This window comes from Eumetopias jubatus, unplaced genomic scaffold (assembly GCF_037043125.1).
Source record: "Eumetopias jubatus isolate StellerSeaLion01/CBP00866 unplaced genomic scaffold, mEumJub1_p1.0 scaffold_15, whole genome shotgun sequence".
NCBI classification, from domain to species: domain Eukaryota; kingdom Metazoa; phylum Chordata; class Mammalia; order Carnivora; family Otariidae; genus Eumetopias; species Eumetopias jubatus.
Window position 1 is genome coordinate 67,071,223 of NW_028274821.1, and position 15,477 is coordinate 67,086,699.

A 15,477-nucleotide genomic window follows, 5' to 3' on the forward strand; every position below is an offset into this window, starting at 1 on the left:
AAGGACAAAAATGAACTACTGGGACTTCATCAAGATAAAAGCCTTTTGCATAGCAAAGGAAACATTCAGCAAAACCAAAAGACAACCAACAGAATGGGAGAAGATATTTGCAAATGACATATCAGATAAAGGGCTAGTATCCAAAATCTATATAGAACTTATCAAACTCAACACCCAAAGAACAAATAATCCAATCAAGAAATGGGCAGAAGACATGAACAGACATTTTTCCAAAGAAGACATCCAAATGGCCAAGAGACACTTGAAAAAGTGTTCAACATTACTTGGCATCAGGGAAATCCAAATCAAAACCTCACTGAGATACCACCTCATACCAGTTAGAATGGCTAAAAGTAACAAGTCAGGAAACGACCCAAAGAATAATTAAAAAAAAAAATACCCACTAATTCAAAGGAATACCTGCACCCCTATGTTTATGGTAGCATTATTTACAATAGCCAAGATATGGAAGCAGTCCAAGTTTCCATTTATTGATGAATGGATAAAGAAGATGTGGTATATATATATACAATGGAATATTACTCAGCCATAAAAAATAATGAAATCTTGCCATTTGGAACAACATGAATGGAACTAAACAGTATAATGCTAGGTAAATAAGTCAGTTACAGAAAGACAAATGCCATATGATTTCTCTCATAGTGTAATTTAAGAAACAAAACAAATGGGCAAAGGGAAAGAGATTGAGAGAGAGAGAGAAACAGACTTTTACTTATAGAAAACAAACTGATGGTTCCAGAGGGGAGGGTGGGACGTTGAGTTAAACCGGTGATAAAGATTAAGGAGTGCGCTGGTCATGATGAGCACTTGGTGATGTATGGAATTGTTGAATCACTATATTGTACACCTGGAACTAATATAATACTGTATGTTAACTCATCAGAATTAAAATAAAAACAAAAAAATATTATTTACACTAGAGTCTTTAAAAAGATATTCAATGAGCTAATATTTAAAAATGTTTAGTATTGGGGTGCCCAGGTGGCTCAGTCAGTTAAGCATCTGCCTTCAGCTCAGGTCATGATCCCAGAGTCCTGGGATCCAGTCCCATATCAGGCTTTTGCTCAACAGAGAGCCTGCTTCTCCTCTCCCCTTGCTTCTACCCCCTGCTCATGCTCTCTCTCTCTCTCTCTGTGTGTCAAATAAATAAATAAAATCTTTTAAAAAATATTTAGTATTGTCACTGTATTATTAGAAAATATCAGACATGACAATATTCTCTTTCGAAAAAAGACAAAAAGAACATTTTGTATATATTGTAATTTGTCTTCCTTTAAAACCAGGAAAGTAAAATTATAATAAATTCTGATTTTGACATACTTAAAATATTGAAACTTAAAATCAAATGTTTTAATACAAAAAAGGGGAGGTGTCAGTTCTCTAAGACATGAACCTAACAATAGAGTATCAAAGTATATGAAACAAAAACTGATAGAACTGTAAGGTGAAAAAGCCAAATGCACTATTATAGTTAGGTACTTTAATATCACCACTTTTTCAGTAACTGATGATGAAACAGGCAAAAAATCAGTGAGGATATAATTGATCTGAACCACACTATCAATCAACTTGATATAATCGACATTTATAGAATACTCTATTCAACAACAGAATACACATTCTTCTCAAGTTCAACTGAAACATTTACCAAGATAGAACACATTCTGGCTTATAAAACACACCTTAACAAATTTAAAAGAAAAGAAATCATACAAATTATGTTGTTAGACCACAATGGAATTAAACTAGAAATCAATAACAGAAAGATAGTTGGAAAATCTCTAGATATATGGAGAATAAGGACCATAAAGGAACACAGAACTGGAATAAAGCATGCACTCAGGAATTTTTACTCACTGTTCCATTTGTGTGTTGGTGAAGAGAATGCCTTGGAGGAGAAGACCTGTTCTGTTGTTAGATATAAAGAGGAAAATATCAAGGTTGGGATGAGATTTCATTATTCTCCCAGTGAATCAAGAGAATTAAGTTAGAAAGAATTCTCTTGTATCTCACTGTGGAAGTTGACCTTGTCCACAAATGTAGTGAATCCTTATTATTTGTGGATTCTGTATTTGTGAGTTTGCCTACTCCCTAAAATTTATTTGTAATTCTAAAATCAATGCTCACAGTATTTTCTTTTTTTAAAAATTTTACTTTATTATGTTATGTTAATCACCATACATTACATCATTAGTTTTTGATGTAGTGTTCCATGATTCGTTGTTTGCATATAACACCCAGTGCTCCATTCAATACGTGCCCTCTTTAATACCCATCACCAGGCTAACTCATCCCCCACCCCTCCCCTCTAGAACCCTCACTTTGTTTCTCAGAGTCCATAGTCTCTCATGGTTTTTCTCCCCCTCCGATTTCTCCCTTTCATTTTTCCCTTCCCACTATCTTCTTTTTTTTTTTTTTTTAACATATAATGTATTATTTGTTTCAGAGGTACAGGTCTGTGCTTCAACAGTCTTACACAATTCACAGCACTCACCATAGCACATACCCTCTCCCATGTCTATCACCCAGCCATTCCCATCCCTCCCACCCCCCACCACTCCAGCAACCCTCAGTTTGTTTCCTGAGATTAAGAATTCCTCACAGTATTTTCATGGTCATTCATAGATATGGGGAAAGCCATGGGAAATTTGAGCCACTCAACTCACAATTCCCAGCTAAATTCAAACAAAATGATGCTCTGCCTTCTTGTTTCAGCTTTCATACTATAAACAAATTTCCTTTTCACAATTTACTTAGTGCCAGGATTTTTGTGGGGTTTTTTTTTGCATTTTCTTACTTTTGGGGGGCAAATTTGCAGTTTAAAATAACCTCTAAGTATAATGCTGAAACAATGTCTAAGTGCAAAAAACCCATAATGTGCCTTATGAAGAAAATACATGTGTTAGATTAGTGTCATTCAGGCATGATTTATAGTGCTATTGGCTCTGAGTTCAATGTTAATGAATCAACAATATATATAAAATGTCTTTAAACAGACCTAAGGTTATATACTATTCTGTTGATGAAAATTCTAGGAGGGGGAGCTATCACCAGAGATAACTATAGTATAATACAAACTAGGTATGGTAGACAGGGAGGAACCTAGCAAGGCATATTTTGACCAAAGTCCTCTTTGGACTTGTCCAAAGCAAACATTTGTTTACCAAACATTTATTCTTGTAAATAATAAGTACTTTTTACATTTATTATCTCATTTGAGTCTTTCTATAAACCTCATTTTATAGATAAGTATCCAAGACTCAGGGAGTGTATGTGAATTTGCCAAGCGTAATAGTAGAATAAGAACTCATGTCTATACTATTCTTTCATCTATATAATGCTGACATAGGTATGAGGATTATGAGGATGTGTGGTTCTGTATTGCCATATACTTATGAGGGTATCAGAAATGGTATTTATTTTGGATTATAAAAACACAGGCTTTTTAAAAGGTGATGCACTGTCTTGGGGATCTGTAATGAAATTGATTCAAAATAACACTAAAATGAGGGTTCTGTTGAACTGCTATTAGGTATCAGGCATAACACAAAGTAGCTCATTAAACCCCTCAGATATCTAATGAGCTAAATTGTTTTTATCCTAGATCTGAGAGAAGTTGAATAATCTTAGTATACAAGACTAAACTTGAAGGTAGTATAATAGTGAGTAAGCAAAAAAAAGTTTCTTTTGAGTGACCTTCTAGTTGTGTTGCCTGTATTAACTGGTATTTAGCTATAATGAATAAAGGTCCCCTAAAACATTTTAATAATTTTGGGCCCCAAATTTTGTACACAAACAACCAAAATGTTGGTTAATCACCTTGCATACATGCTAATAGTTTATTCATATCTTGAATTTAAAGGGAAAGGGACAACTTTCTGACTAAAAAATGTAAACCCAAATATTAATATTAGACTAGTAACTATTCTTTTGAAGAATTTATTCATTAGGAAAACCTATGTTCCCCTTACTGCTCCTGCTCTCTTCTGAGTCAGATCACTTGTTACAATGTTGGCTCTGATTAGAAAATCTATTAGAAATTAAAGAGTTCTCGGCAACCTCTAAGTCATGGATTTGAATCCTATTTTATTCAGGGCTTGCATCTTAACATAACTTGGAACATGCTGGGAAATATAAGATGCCAAACTCTATGGAAAACTTGGAGTTGTCTCTCCCCAGTCCACAGCAGAACTTGTCTAGTGTTCTAAATTCTGTCTCTAAGGCAAACAAAATAGCAGCTAAGGCTCAAATGAGTGTGGACAACTCCAGATCTCTAGGAGGTAAATTTGCTAAATAACATAATTCTGTTATTTTTGTTTTTCCAAGATGAATGAAGACTTAGTGAAAGCATTACCTTTGGAAAGCATAGCTTGAAGCCCCACGAGAAAGGATGACAGTTAAGTGCATCCTGTGTACTCATTTTATTTTCTGATTCTTGTAGGATCCAACTTTGCTCCCTGTTATTTCTATGGATTCATGCTTATAATGGCTAATTTCTTGTTTGTTAGTGATTTTTGATTGTGAACTCATTTAGGGGAAATTTGTCATTTAAACCCAGACCTGGGTTTAAGTTCTGCTTCTACAGGGAGAATGTTATGTTTGCTTCTGCCAATTGCCTGGGGTCACTACCAACTTCAAAATAAATGATCCTTTTGAGGTTTTTAGGAAAACCAATGGAATTTACTCTGTAGACATACTAATTGCTTCTGGTTATACAATCTCAGGTAGGATTTCCTGCTGACTCTTGTGTGGGTGCTTTTTTTTTTCTTTTTCCCTAATTTACCTTTTCAGTGAGAGTATAGACATTCAGGTATATAGACTTATACAGAGAGGCTTCCTTTTAGACATTGACCCTTGGACAGAGTCCATTCTTTGTCTCCTGTCATCTGTAGCTATCAGTGCTGACCATCAGAACTGAAGCTCATGGACACCAGACTTGGGTACCTAAGTGGTGTCACTTCCCTCTCTGGATTCCTATTTAATTTTTTTTCCTCTCAGAATTTTACTAATTTACTCAACTTTGATATATTTATAATTAGCTTTATTTACGAATAATAGCTAGTATTATTTTGTTATTCCTAGTGAATTTTTCAAGGTTCACAATACTGCCAGAAATGATTACTCTCTAAAATTTTATAAAAGTCTAAAATACTTCTATATAAACATTTTCATTTAACAATATATTCAGCCATCTTCTCATATTGTACATATAGGTTTGCCTTTTTTAAATCAACAGCTACCAAATAAATACTATGGATAAACCATCATCTAGCAAGTTCTCTATTAATGGATATTTATGTTGTTTTCAGTTTTTTGTTATTACAAAGAAAATCCCAAAACAGTCAACATGCATATATTTGTAGATTTGTATATCTAGATTAAATCTCTAGAATTAGAATTGCTAAGTTAAAGAATGTAATGAATTTTGGTATTTCCAATTTGCTTTTCAGTATTTGCAACAATTAATTTGAGAAAGAAAAAATCAGTGTGCCTGTGCCTGAATCCTCATTGACTTTCTCTAATGGGTTTTATTGAGTATATTATTATTAATTTGAGGGAATAGTTTGTTTCTTAACCTTGTTCTAGAATTTATTCCATGGAGAGACAAATCATATTACAGAAATATGCATGAAATGTTTTTAATAGATATTTTTCATGCCATATGAGGACTTGATTTGAACCAATTTTTCTCATGTGTAACTGAAATATAATCTTTTCAGGGCAATGCCATTTGATTTCTCATCTGACTGTGAGTGTCCTAACTGCTTGGAGAGTACTCAGAATGAGCCTGATTGGAATCCCTGTTTCAACAAGAGTAGTAACAACTCTTTATATTCAAGATCAAGAAAGAAATCCATGCTTTCTTCTGGTGTGCAGTGCTTTCCTTCTCAGTGTTGTTCCACTAGGCCAGAGAATGACACCAAAGAAGAATCAGGGTTTCTTCCCTCAGAGGAGGAAAGCTATGTAGAGTCTTCTCAAAATAACCATCTCAGTCTGAACCCTGAGAGCGTTACAAGGAAAATCAGACCACTGAAAGAGTTGACTGTCCAGGAATTACTGAGGGAGTTTGGGGATAGTGGGAAGTTCCAGCCAAACTCCACGTCCGTAGGCCACTTTAGAGATCAGGTGGTAATGAAATTCAGAAGAGCTCTGTATTATTCTGGAATTTGGGTGACACATGTCCAAGGCTACAGACTTGAAAAGCACTTGTCAGCTAATTATTTCAAGAGAAACCCTGGTTGTCTACACCGGCTGGTCCCCTGGCTGAAACGGGAACTAACAGCTGTTTATGGAGATTATGGCTATACGGTGAAGAATATCCTATCCACCATTCTCCATCATATGACAGAATGTGATCTGGACAGTGAGTCCTTCATTCACCTACTGGAACCTTATCTCCAACAACACACCCACCATTTTCTGCATGAGTTTATCAGTTTTGTTCATTCACCTTATAACATGGAAACCTATGACCAACAAGCCATCTATCAATGTCCTTCTGTTTCACCATGGATAAAAAAGAAGTCCATAGCATCAGCTTCTGTTTTCCCTTTGTCTAAGGATCAGGCTCTACTGGCATCTCAACACGATACAAGGCAGTCTAGAAATACCCAGGATCAACGGAATAATGAGCAGAAGCCTCTGTCTGGCTTAAAACCATTTCCAAATGGTAACTCCTCCTTGAAGAAATCTGAAATCCCACTACTCAATCATAAAACAGCAAGCAAAATCCATGATTGGATCAAAGACAAACCAGAATCAGGAGATCAAAAAGGCACAACTTCTACTAATATATTCCTGAATTATACTACACCAACGGAAAGGGGCCCAAGCATACTGACTTGCAAAAAAAAAGTTCAAGAGAGGAAAATGGAAGAGATAAAGTTGTTTCCTGGTCATGTCCAGGATCTGGGAAAGAGTGAAACAACTGCACATACTTTCATTTCCCCAGCAAATTTTAATCAGGGGCAGCCATCTCAGTACAGTCTAAGAGAAGAAAGGATTTTGAGCCCTGACCAGCAGATCAATTTCCAGAAAAAAGAAGTGGAAAAAAATACATACTCAGATTCGTCACTGAAGATTTTTCAAAGAAGATTGCCCAGAGAAAGATCCCTGCTAAGTTGCAAAACCAGAAAGAGGGATCCGTCTTGGAGTTGCATTTCAGAAACTGCTCTTTCTTCTAAGAGAAATAGTAGGAAACTGAGCTCTGTCAGAAAAAAGAGATTGAAGGGCAAAGAGTCCTCCCAATTTGCAGAAGCTGGTTCACATTTCAGTAGAAGAATCCAAAGACAGTCAAGGTCCAGTACTCACAGATCGAAATCTTGGTGTGTTGGGCTTACAAAGAGATCTTTAAGCAGAGATTCAAATAATCCCTCTCTGAGAGGAAGTCACACAAGTGAATGCTTCATCCAAAATATATGCTGTGACCACTCTAAAGAAAAGAATGTGCGTCGTTATGAATCCAACTGTGGAAGGGCATCTTCGACCACAGTCCAATATGTGAAACTTCCTTCAACTTCTAGGAAGAGCCCCAAGTGTTCTTCTAAAAGCGAGAGTACTTCCCAACCTGGAAGCCACTGCAACAGTCTCACGTGCCTACAGATTGAGAAACACAGATCCTCAAGTAAACAAGAGATGAGGCAAAAAACTACCGTTCCGAGAGGTGGCAAAACCAGAGCAGTTAGGCACAGAAAAAACAAATGCCAGTGTCTAGATAAAAAAACCACAAAGGAAGTCAATGATGAAGTCGGGGATCTGAATGATATAAGGCAAAGGAGTAGTCTTTCTGAGTGTGCACCTTCCTGCAGGAGGCAAATCCAAAAGAAAAAGAATTCAGGCCTTCAGAAATGTTACTGGGCCAAGAATGAACATAAAGGAGACAAAGTATCAGAAACACAAGGATGCAAATTGTTTTGAAAGGCAAATCAGTCTATTCAACTAGCCACCAGGGTCTTTGAAAGTATTATTAACCTGGAAAGGATTCATCCCATTGCTTTGTAACTGGAACTAAAAGCCTGATGAATTAAATTTAAGGCTTCCTGTAGAGACAAATGCATATTATTAAATTGGCCATAAATGTAAATATTATTTCAGTCTGCTTTTTTTCCTTATGAACTGAATTCTTAAAATATTTGGCTGATTTTTTAGTTCCTAGATTTAAGTATAAAGATTATCTGCCAAAAGTTGCAAACACCACAAAGACTATACTAATGATAGGAGTATATGTTACTTAACACAAGTTATGGATATTAAGTATTACTAAGCACAAGTGTTATTTTTTAAGAAAAGATGTATTTATTTTTATTTTTTAAATATATAATCTATAAATTCTATAAAATATATTTATTAAATATATGTGTAAATATATATGTGTGTATATATATGCATGTGTATATATATATGTAAATATATATACGTGTGTGTGTATATATTCCAGACATAACACAAACTAAGGAGGCATGGTCACTATCTTAAGATATAGTCATTGTCTTCAAGAGTCTCATGATCTAATTGTAAAAACAAATACAAATAAATAGAAAAAATAAACATCTTTGGGATATTTGGCACTACCTTCCTATTTCCCTACCCTGAAAACTGTGCCTTTACATACCCTGACATCTAGATATCTTCATTAAAGGCTGCCACATTTTTAGATAACTGATTCCTTACCCACTACAAACTGGTCCAGTAATGGTAACTATACCAAAACCAAGCTAATCATAGTATTTTGAGGATAGTATTTTGCCTCTCTGGTCACACAACTGATGAGTCCAGTGGTGGTCAAGTCATAATACTTCCCTGAGATTTTTCAACTGGTTCTGATAAAGAGGGCTATTCCGCACCCCATCCCCCCCACCCCCCAGCCCTGCCAGTGGCAGATAGTAAAAGCTTTAAAGCTTGGATACTGTTAAGAGCTATATTTCTCAGTTTGTGAAGAAAACCAGTTTGAAGTAAGAGAGTAGAAAGCTAACAAAGAAAAGCAAAGTAAGTCATGAGGAGACAGTCTTGGAGTCAGGACCTAGATCTTCTAGAACTTGAGTTGTTCTCCAGCTCTTCATGTGGTTTCATTTTTTAACCCTATTTAGGTTTTGTGAGTCAATACATTTCCTCTCTGCTCTCTTATTAAATAAAGAATTCCAGTTACTTGCAATCAAACAATTCACTGGGAAGTGGCAAGTGGCAATCTGGGAGAGAATAGTCAGGGAGCAACAATTGCCTTGGGGAGGTTTCTGAAGGCTTTTTGGAGAAGGAATGTATGAGTATGGTCTTGAAGAGTGAGTAAGAGTTTCCCAGGTTAATGTGTTGGCAAATGCTTTCAAGAAAAATGATTAACAACAACAAAACCTAATGTAACATTGTCAACTATATTTCAATTAAAAAAAATGAGCAACTTGAAAAAAAAGGGAGAAAACTATAAATTCCCAGCATTCTCCTTCCAATGTGACTGGGAAATTCTGAGAGAGACACTGAGAAAGGATGCTAATCCCAAGTTGTAAATAGGAATGAAATCTGGCTTTTCTGGGTTCATAGTAGTCACAAAGCACCTAAATGTAGCACAGGACTCAAATTCCAAATTTAAAAAAATGAAATTATGTCTTAATAACTCCTTTTTAAAAATAATCAAGACATGTTTCTGCAGAAATCTTAGAAAATCTGTTTAACAGGTATAAATGTGTCCTGGCACATTCAATTGTAAAATTGTTAAAATGTAACAAAAAAAATTGTTTTTAATCCACACTTTCATCAATTCAGGTGAGCAGTCTACTGTCCACAATGAGCTGGACCTTTCATGGTAAAAATTCTCCAGGTAGGGAAAACCAAAATGGACATCAAATACATGAATAGATATTCTCTAGGAAAATATATTTCTCTGGATGATTTGGAAAATGAATATGACTTTAAGGAGAAAGATACAGATTTGTGCTTAATGAAAGAAAGCCTGTTCTATTAAAGTGGTCATATGGTTCCTATCAGAATGGACATATGGTAAATCAAGAGGCCAATGGAGGGAAGGAGCACTCATTCTTGGAAGTGTTCATACTTGGGTGGATCCCAATAATGTGGGAAATGTGACTGCATATTTTATACATTCCCATTTGACTCAAAGACTCCAAGATTCATTAAAGAGTCACAGACAGTTGTTAATGAACGAAAAACATCATACTTATAAAATGTGCAACATCTTTTCATGGATGGGAAAAAGAAAAAAACATTCAGTGATAACACAGTAACAGTAATTAATACTGAAAGCTTACTATTTGTGACACACACACACACACTATCAGGTATTATTTGAATTCACATTTTATGGATGAAGGAAACTGAGGCTTAGCTGAAGGGCACAAAGCTAGTAAATGCTGAAGTCTGGATTGAAACCCAGATGTCCTTACCTCCAGAGTCACTGATCTTAAACCCAACTTGACATTGCTTACTTTTTTGTTGTTGTCATCTTTTTCAATTACCTACTATCCCTCACACTCTGGTGAACATATTCACAAACACTGTTATTTTAACTTTCCAAGTAAATAAAGTCAGTTAAATTATGCCTGTGTTTTCAATGAAGAAAACAAGTTTCAAAGAAGTTTTATCATAACAAGCACCAGAGCTGAGAGCCAAACTGTAGGTCTAACTGCCCATGCTTTGTGTTTATATAGCCTGTCATGGTTGACCAGGCTCTTTAAATCTAACTCAAATGCACCCTATGACCCTTAATCACCTACTCTTCTCTGGTACTGAGAGCACTTTTTCACTCAAAATCCAGAATACTAATATAATCATGCAGGGTAAGGTATTAAGGGGTCACCTTTACTTACTTATAAGGATAAAAGCCAATTCCTCTTTCCCAAGTTCACCCTGAATTGTCCTTCTGATGCTAATGGGGTTCATCTCAGCCAGTAGGAGAAGGCAGGTGAATGATTTTCAATACACATGCTTCAATTCACACAGTATCTTCTATGGCATGTGGGTCAGTTGAATCTCTGAAGCCCAGGGCCAATTTTCATCTCTGTCCTTGACTCTAATGTTCTTTGGGCTGACACTCTTTTAGGTATATTGCATCTATCTAATGAAAAGCAGGTAAGGAGAAATGAGGTGTCTGAAGATACTTGAGAGTCATTGTCAGGTGAGACTATTTTAAAAAATGGGTTATTAATGCTTATATCTTTCTATCATGCATATTTTAGCCAATGCATATTTATCAGTCCTCACAGCTACTGCTTAGGAAAGACTTTTTCATCTGTGCTCTGCCTCTGGGCACATGTCTCTCCAGGTCATCATCTTCAGTTATTCTAATATATAGGTTTATTTGTTTAATTTCCTTGCCTAAAATTCTTCATTGGTTCCCTGCAGAGGGGATAAAGTCCAAATTCTTTACTCTTACATATAAGGACCCTTTGGCCCCAATCCATTCCTATATTGTTCTGTCTTTAAAAACAAAACACACAAACATACATGTGTAGTATACACAAGGACATATATACATATCCTTATATCTGCATACATCATCTCTTACCAATAGTATAGACTGTAACCTCCCTGCCTTAAACAAATGCATTCCCTTCACAACATTTGTTCCAGTGTCTTCCATATAATAGGTGTTCAATAAACACATTTCCTATAATTGGTCTGGTACTATTGAACTGTGTGATCTCAGATAAGTTAAGTTCCCTGCAATTTGGTTTTCACCTTAGTTTAATGAAATTGATTCAATCACTTTTTGAATCACTGATCTGATGTTCCATAAAACAATGTCACCACATTATATCTGAAACTTTTCCATACTTTCTTATGTCAGTGGTTTTGACTAAACTCATCTTTCACATTCACCTGCCTTCTTTGTCACATTATTGGGGTCCGCGTGGATTTTAAACTGTATACTGGGTTATAATATAATTTGGACTTGGCAACACTCTGCTAGAGGATTTTCTAGATTTCCTTCAATTTCTAATCTGTGAGTCTTTGATTTTTTTATTTTAATTAAGTTAAACAGTCATTTCAAAGTGACTGTTGAGGTACTAGTATTATATACCAAAATACTGACAACAAATTTTATCACATTGTTAAGTGACCCAAAGTAAAATTTTAGGACATTGTTTAGAAATACTGCCATGTGCAGATTTATCTCACTGATACATCATTTATTACTGTATAAAGTGTCTGAACACAGGTAGCTTCAACAGTTTCAGTAATGTGCAACAATAAAGCTGCTTAGGGAGTTGACAGGTATATTTTTTTATGTTAGGTTTCAGTACAGGCAAATATATTATAAATATTATTTTTATATACCAACTACACAAAACATTTTTAAATATAAAGATTCTGCATATACACTTATTTGTTGAGACCTCAGAAGAACAAACTGCTCTACTTCAGCATAAATATAGTGCCTGGATGTTATAACAAGCAAGGAACAGATGTAACAGCCTAATTGCTAATGCAAAGCAGTCATCAATTTCTCCCCCGCTTAACGATTTAATGCTTTCCCAATCTCTACTGTCTACTGCATTGTGTTCTTTGCTTTTTCCTTTTCAAATGTGATCCAAAATCCCATGATGCAGTGATACCAGTAGAATGCTGGTTCCTCAGTTAGGCCAAGCCACTGTCTTCATGCTGAGTTCTTAGCTTAGAATATTCTTTGCTCCACTGTTGATTAGACAATACTTACTTTCTAGAATTATTTCAAGGGATATTTATTCTTTGAAGCCTTACTTACTTATTTCCCCAAATGTCAAGCCGTTAGAAGTGAACAGTAACTTTCCTTGTGCCCCCACACAAACTTCTATTGAAACATCAAAAATGCTTATTTTGACTTTTTATGTTACATGTCTGAGTCCACCTTCCCCTTCCCCAAGAAAGAGAACTTCTTTAAGACAAGGACCAGCCTGGTGCATAGTAGGTGCTTAATGAGCACTGAATGGATAAATGGATGATGAAAGATACAGAACAAAGTTTTAGATGAGTTAAGTAGGATCATTGGTTATAAGAGACATTGTGAGGCGTGAGGAAACAGTGACTCAAAAAGGATCCCTGCCATGAAGTCCAGTGTGATCCATTCTAATCACTGTCCCGTATTAGAACCTAAAAGTCAGTCAACTGTGTCCAAGCAAGGTAAATCCCAAGGAGATTCTAAAGGATGCCCTTATTTAATCATCATGTGTTAATATGAAATTCTCTATGTAATGTATTAAAATGACACTTGCTACTTGATAGAAATTCAGAATCTCAGCCTCCAACCTGAATCTGAATCTGCATTTTAATATTATCCCCAGGGATTAATATGCATATTATTTTGAGAAACACTTCTTTAAAATAACGATTTTAAGGATGAACTCAAATGAAAAATTATGTTTTTTTAAATTAGCTTCAGAGGTAGAATTTAGTGATTCATCAGTTGCATATAACACCCAGTGCTCATTACATCAAGTGCCCTCCTTAATGCCCATCAACCAATTATCCCTCTCCCCCCACCTCCCCTCTAGCAACCCTCAGTTTCTTTCCAAGAGTTCAGTGCCTTTTATGGTTTGCCTCCCTCTCAATTTTCATCTTATTTCATTTTTTTCCCTTCCCCATGTTCATTTGTTTTGTTTCTTAAGTTCTAGAAATTATGGTTTCATCGAAAATTTTAAAAGGGGGGGGAGAGATAGAGAGACTATATAACTTTAACATTACATGTGTAACAAGCAGATGAACGATTTTATACATGGAACATACATGAATGTAAATTAACAGGCAGAAATGCATTGTAGCATATGTTTATTAAGTCCATTAGGATCAAGCTCTGATCAAAGGAAGCTTTAGGAAACACAAATTTAACCAGAGCATTTTTAAAAATTTTTTATTGTTATGTTAATCACCATACATTACATCATTAGTTTTTGATGTAGTGTTCATGATTCATTGTTTGTGCATAAAACCCAGTGCTCCATGCAGGACGTGCGCTCTTTAATACCCATCACCAGAATAACCCATCCCCCCACCCCCTCCCCTCTAGAACCCTCAGTTTGTTTTTCAGAGTCCATCGTCTCTCATGGTTCATCTCCCCCTCCGACTTACTCCCCTTCATTCTTCCCCTCCTGCTATCTTCTTCTTCTTTTTTTTTTCCTTAACATATATTGCATTATTTGTTTCAGAGGTACAGATCTGTGATTCAACAGTCTTGCACAATTCACAGCGCTCACCATAGCACATACCCTCCCCAATATCTATCACCCCACCAGCCCATCCCTCCCACCCCACCCCCACTCCAGCAACCCTCACTTTGTTTCCTGAGATTAAGAATTCCTCATGTCAGTGAGGTCATATGATACATGTCTTTCTCTGATTGACTTATTTCACGCAGCATAACACCCTCCAGTTCCATCCACGTCGTTGCAAATGGCAAGATCTCATTCCTTTTGATGGCTGCATAATATTCCATTGTGTATATATACCACATCTTCTGTTTTTTAAATTTTTTTATTGTTATGTTGATCACCATATATTACATAATTTGTTTTGGTATAGTGTTCCATGATTCATTGTTTGTTCATAACACCCAGTGCTCCATGCAGAATGTGCCCTCTTTAATACCCATCACCAGGCTAACCCATCCCCCTACCCTCCTCCCCTCTAGAAACCTCAGTTTGTTTTTCAGAGTCCATCAACTCTCCTGGTTCGTCTCCCCATCTGACTTATTCCCCTTCATTCTTCCTCTCCTGCTATCTTCTTCTTTTTCTGTTTCTTAAAATATGTTGCGTTATTTGTTTCAGATCTGTGATTCAACAGTCTTACACAATTCACAGCGCTCACCGTAGCACATATCTTCCCCAATGTCTATCACCCAGCCACCCCCTCCCTCCCACCCCCGACCACTCCAGCAACGCTCAGTTTGTTCCTGAGATTAAGAATTCCTCATATCAGTGAGGTCATATAATACATGTCTTTCTCTGATTGACTTATTTCACTCAGCATGACACCCTCCAGTTCCATCCACGTCGTTGCAAATGGCAAGATCTCATTCCTTTTGATGGCTGCATAATATTCCATTGTGTATATATATCACTTCTTCTTTATCCATTCATCTGTCGATGGACATCTTGGCTCTTTCCACAGTTTGGCTATCGTGGACATTGCTTCTATAAACATTGGGGTGCACGTACCCCTTCGGGTCCCTACATTTGTATCTTTGGGGTAAATACCCAGTAGTGCAATTGCTGGATCGAATGGTAGCTCTAATTTCAACTGTTTGAGGAACCTCCATACTGTTTTCCAGAGGGGATGCACCAGCTTGCATTCCCACCAACAGTGTAGGAGGGTTCCCCTTTCTCCACATCCCCGCCAACATCTGTCGTTCCCTGACTTGTTAATTTTAGCCATTCTGACGGGTGTGAGGTGGTATCTCATTGAGGTTTTGATTTGGATTTCCCTGATGCCGAGCGATGTTGAGCACTTTTTCATGTGCCTGTTGGCCATTTGGAT

At 36.3% G+C, this 15,477-nt stretch overlaps 1 protein-coding gene across 1 annotated transcript; it reads left to right on the forward strand.

Annotated features, from left to right (window-relative positions):
- Positions 1-5,721: 5,721 nt before the first annotated feature.
- LOC114213452 (uncharacterized) lies at positions 5,722-7,938 on the forward strand (the record flags this gene model as incomplete). The annotated part of the gene is made up of 1 exon (XM_028108658.2): positions 5,722-7,938. A coding segment is annotated over one exon (2,217 nt), but the record flags the coding sequence as incomplete, so codon positions are not given.
- Between the last annotated feature and the right edge of the window lie 7,539 nt (positions 7,939-15,477).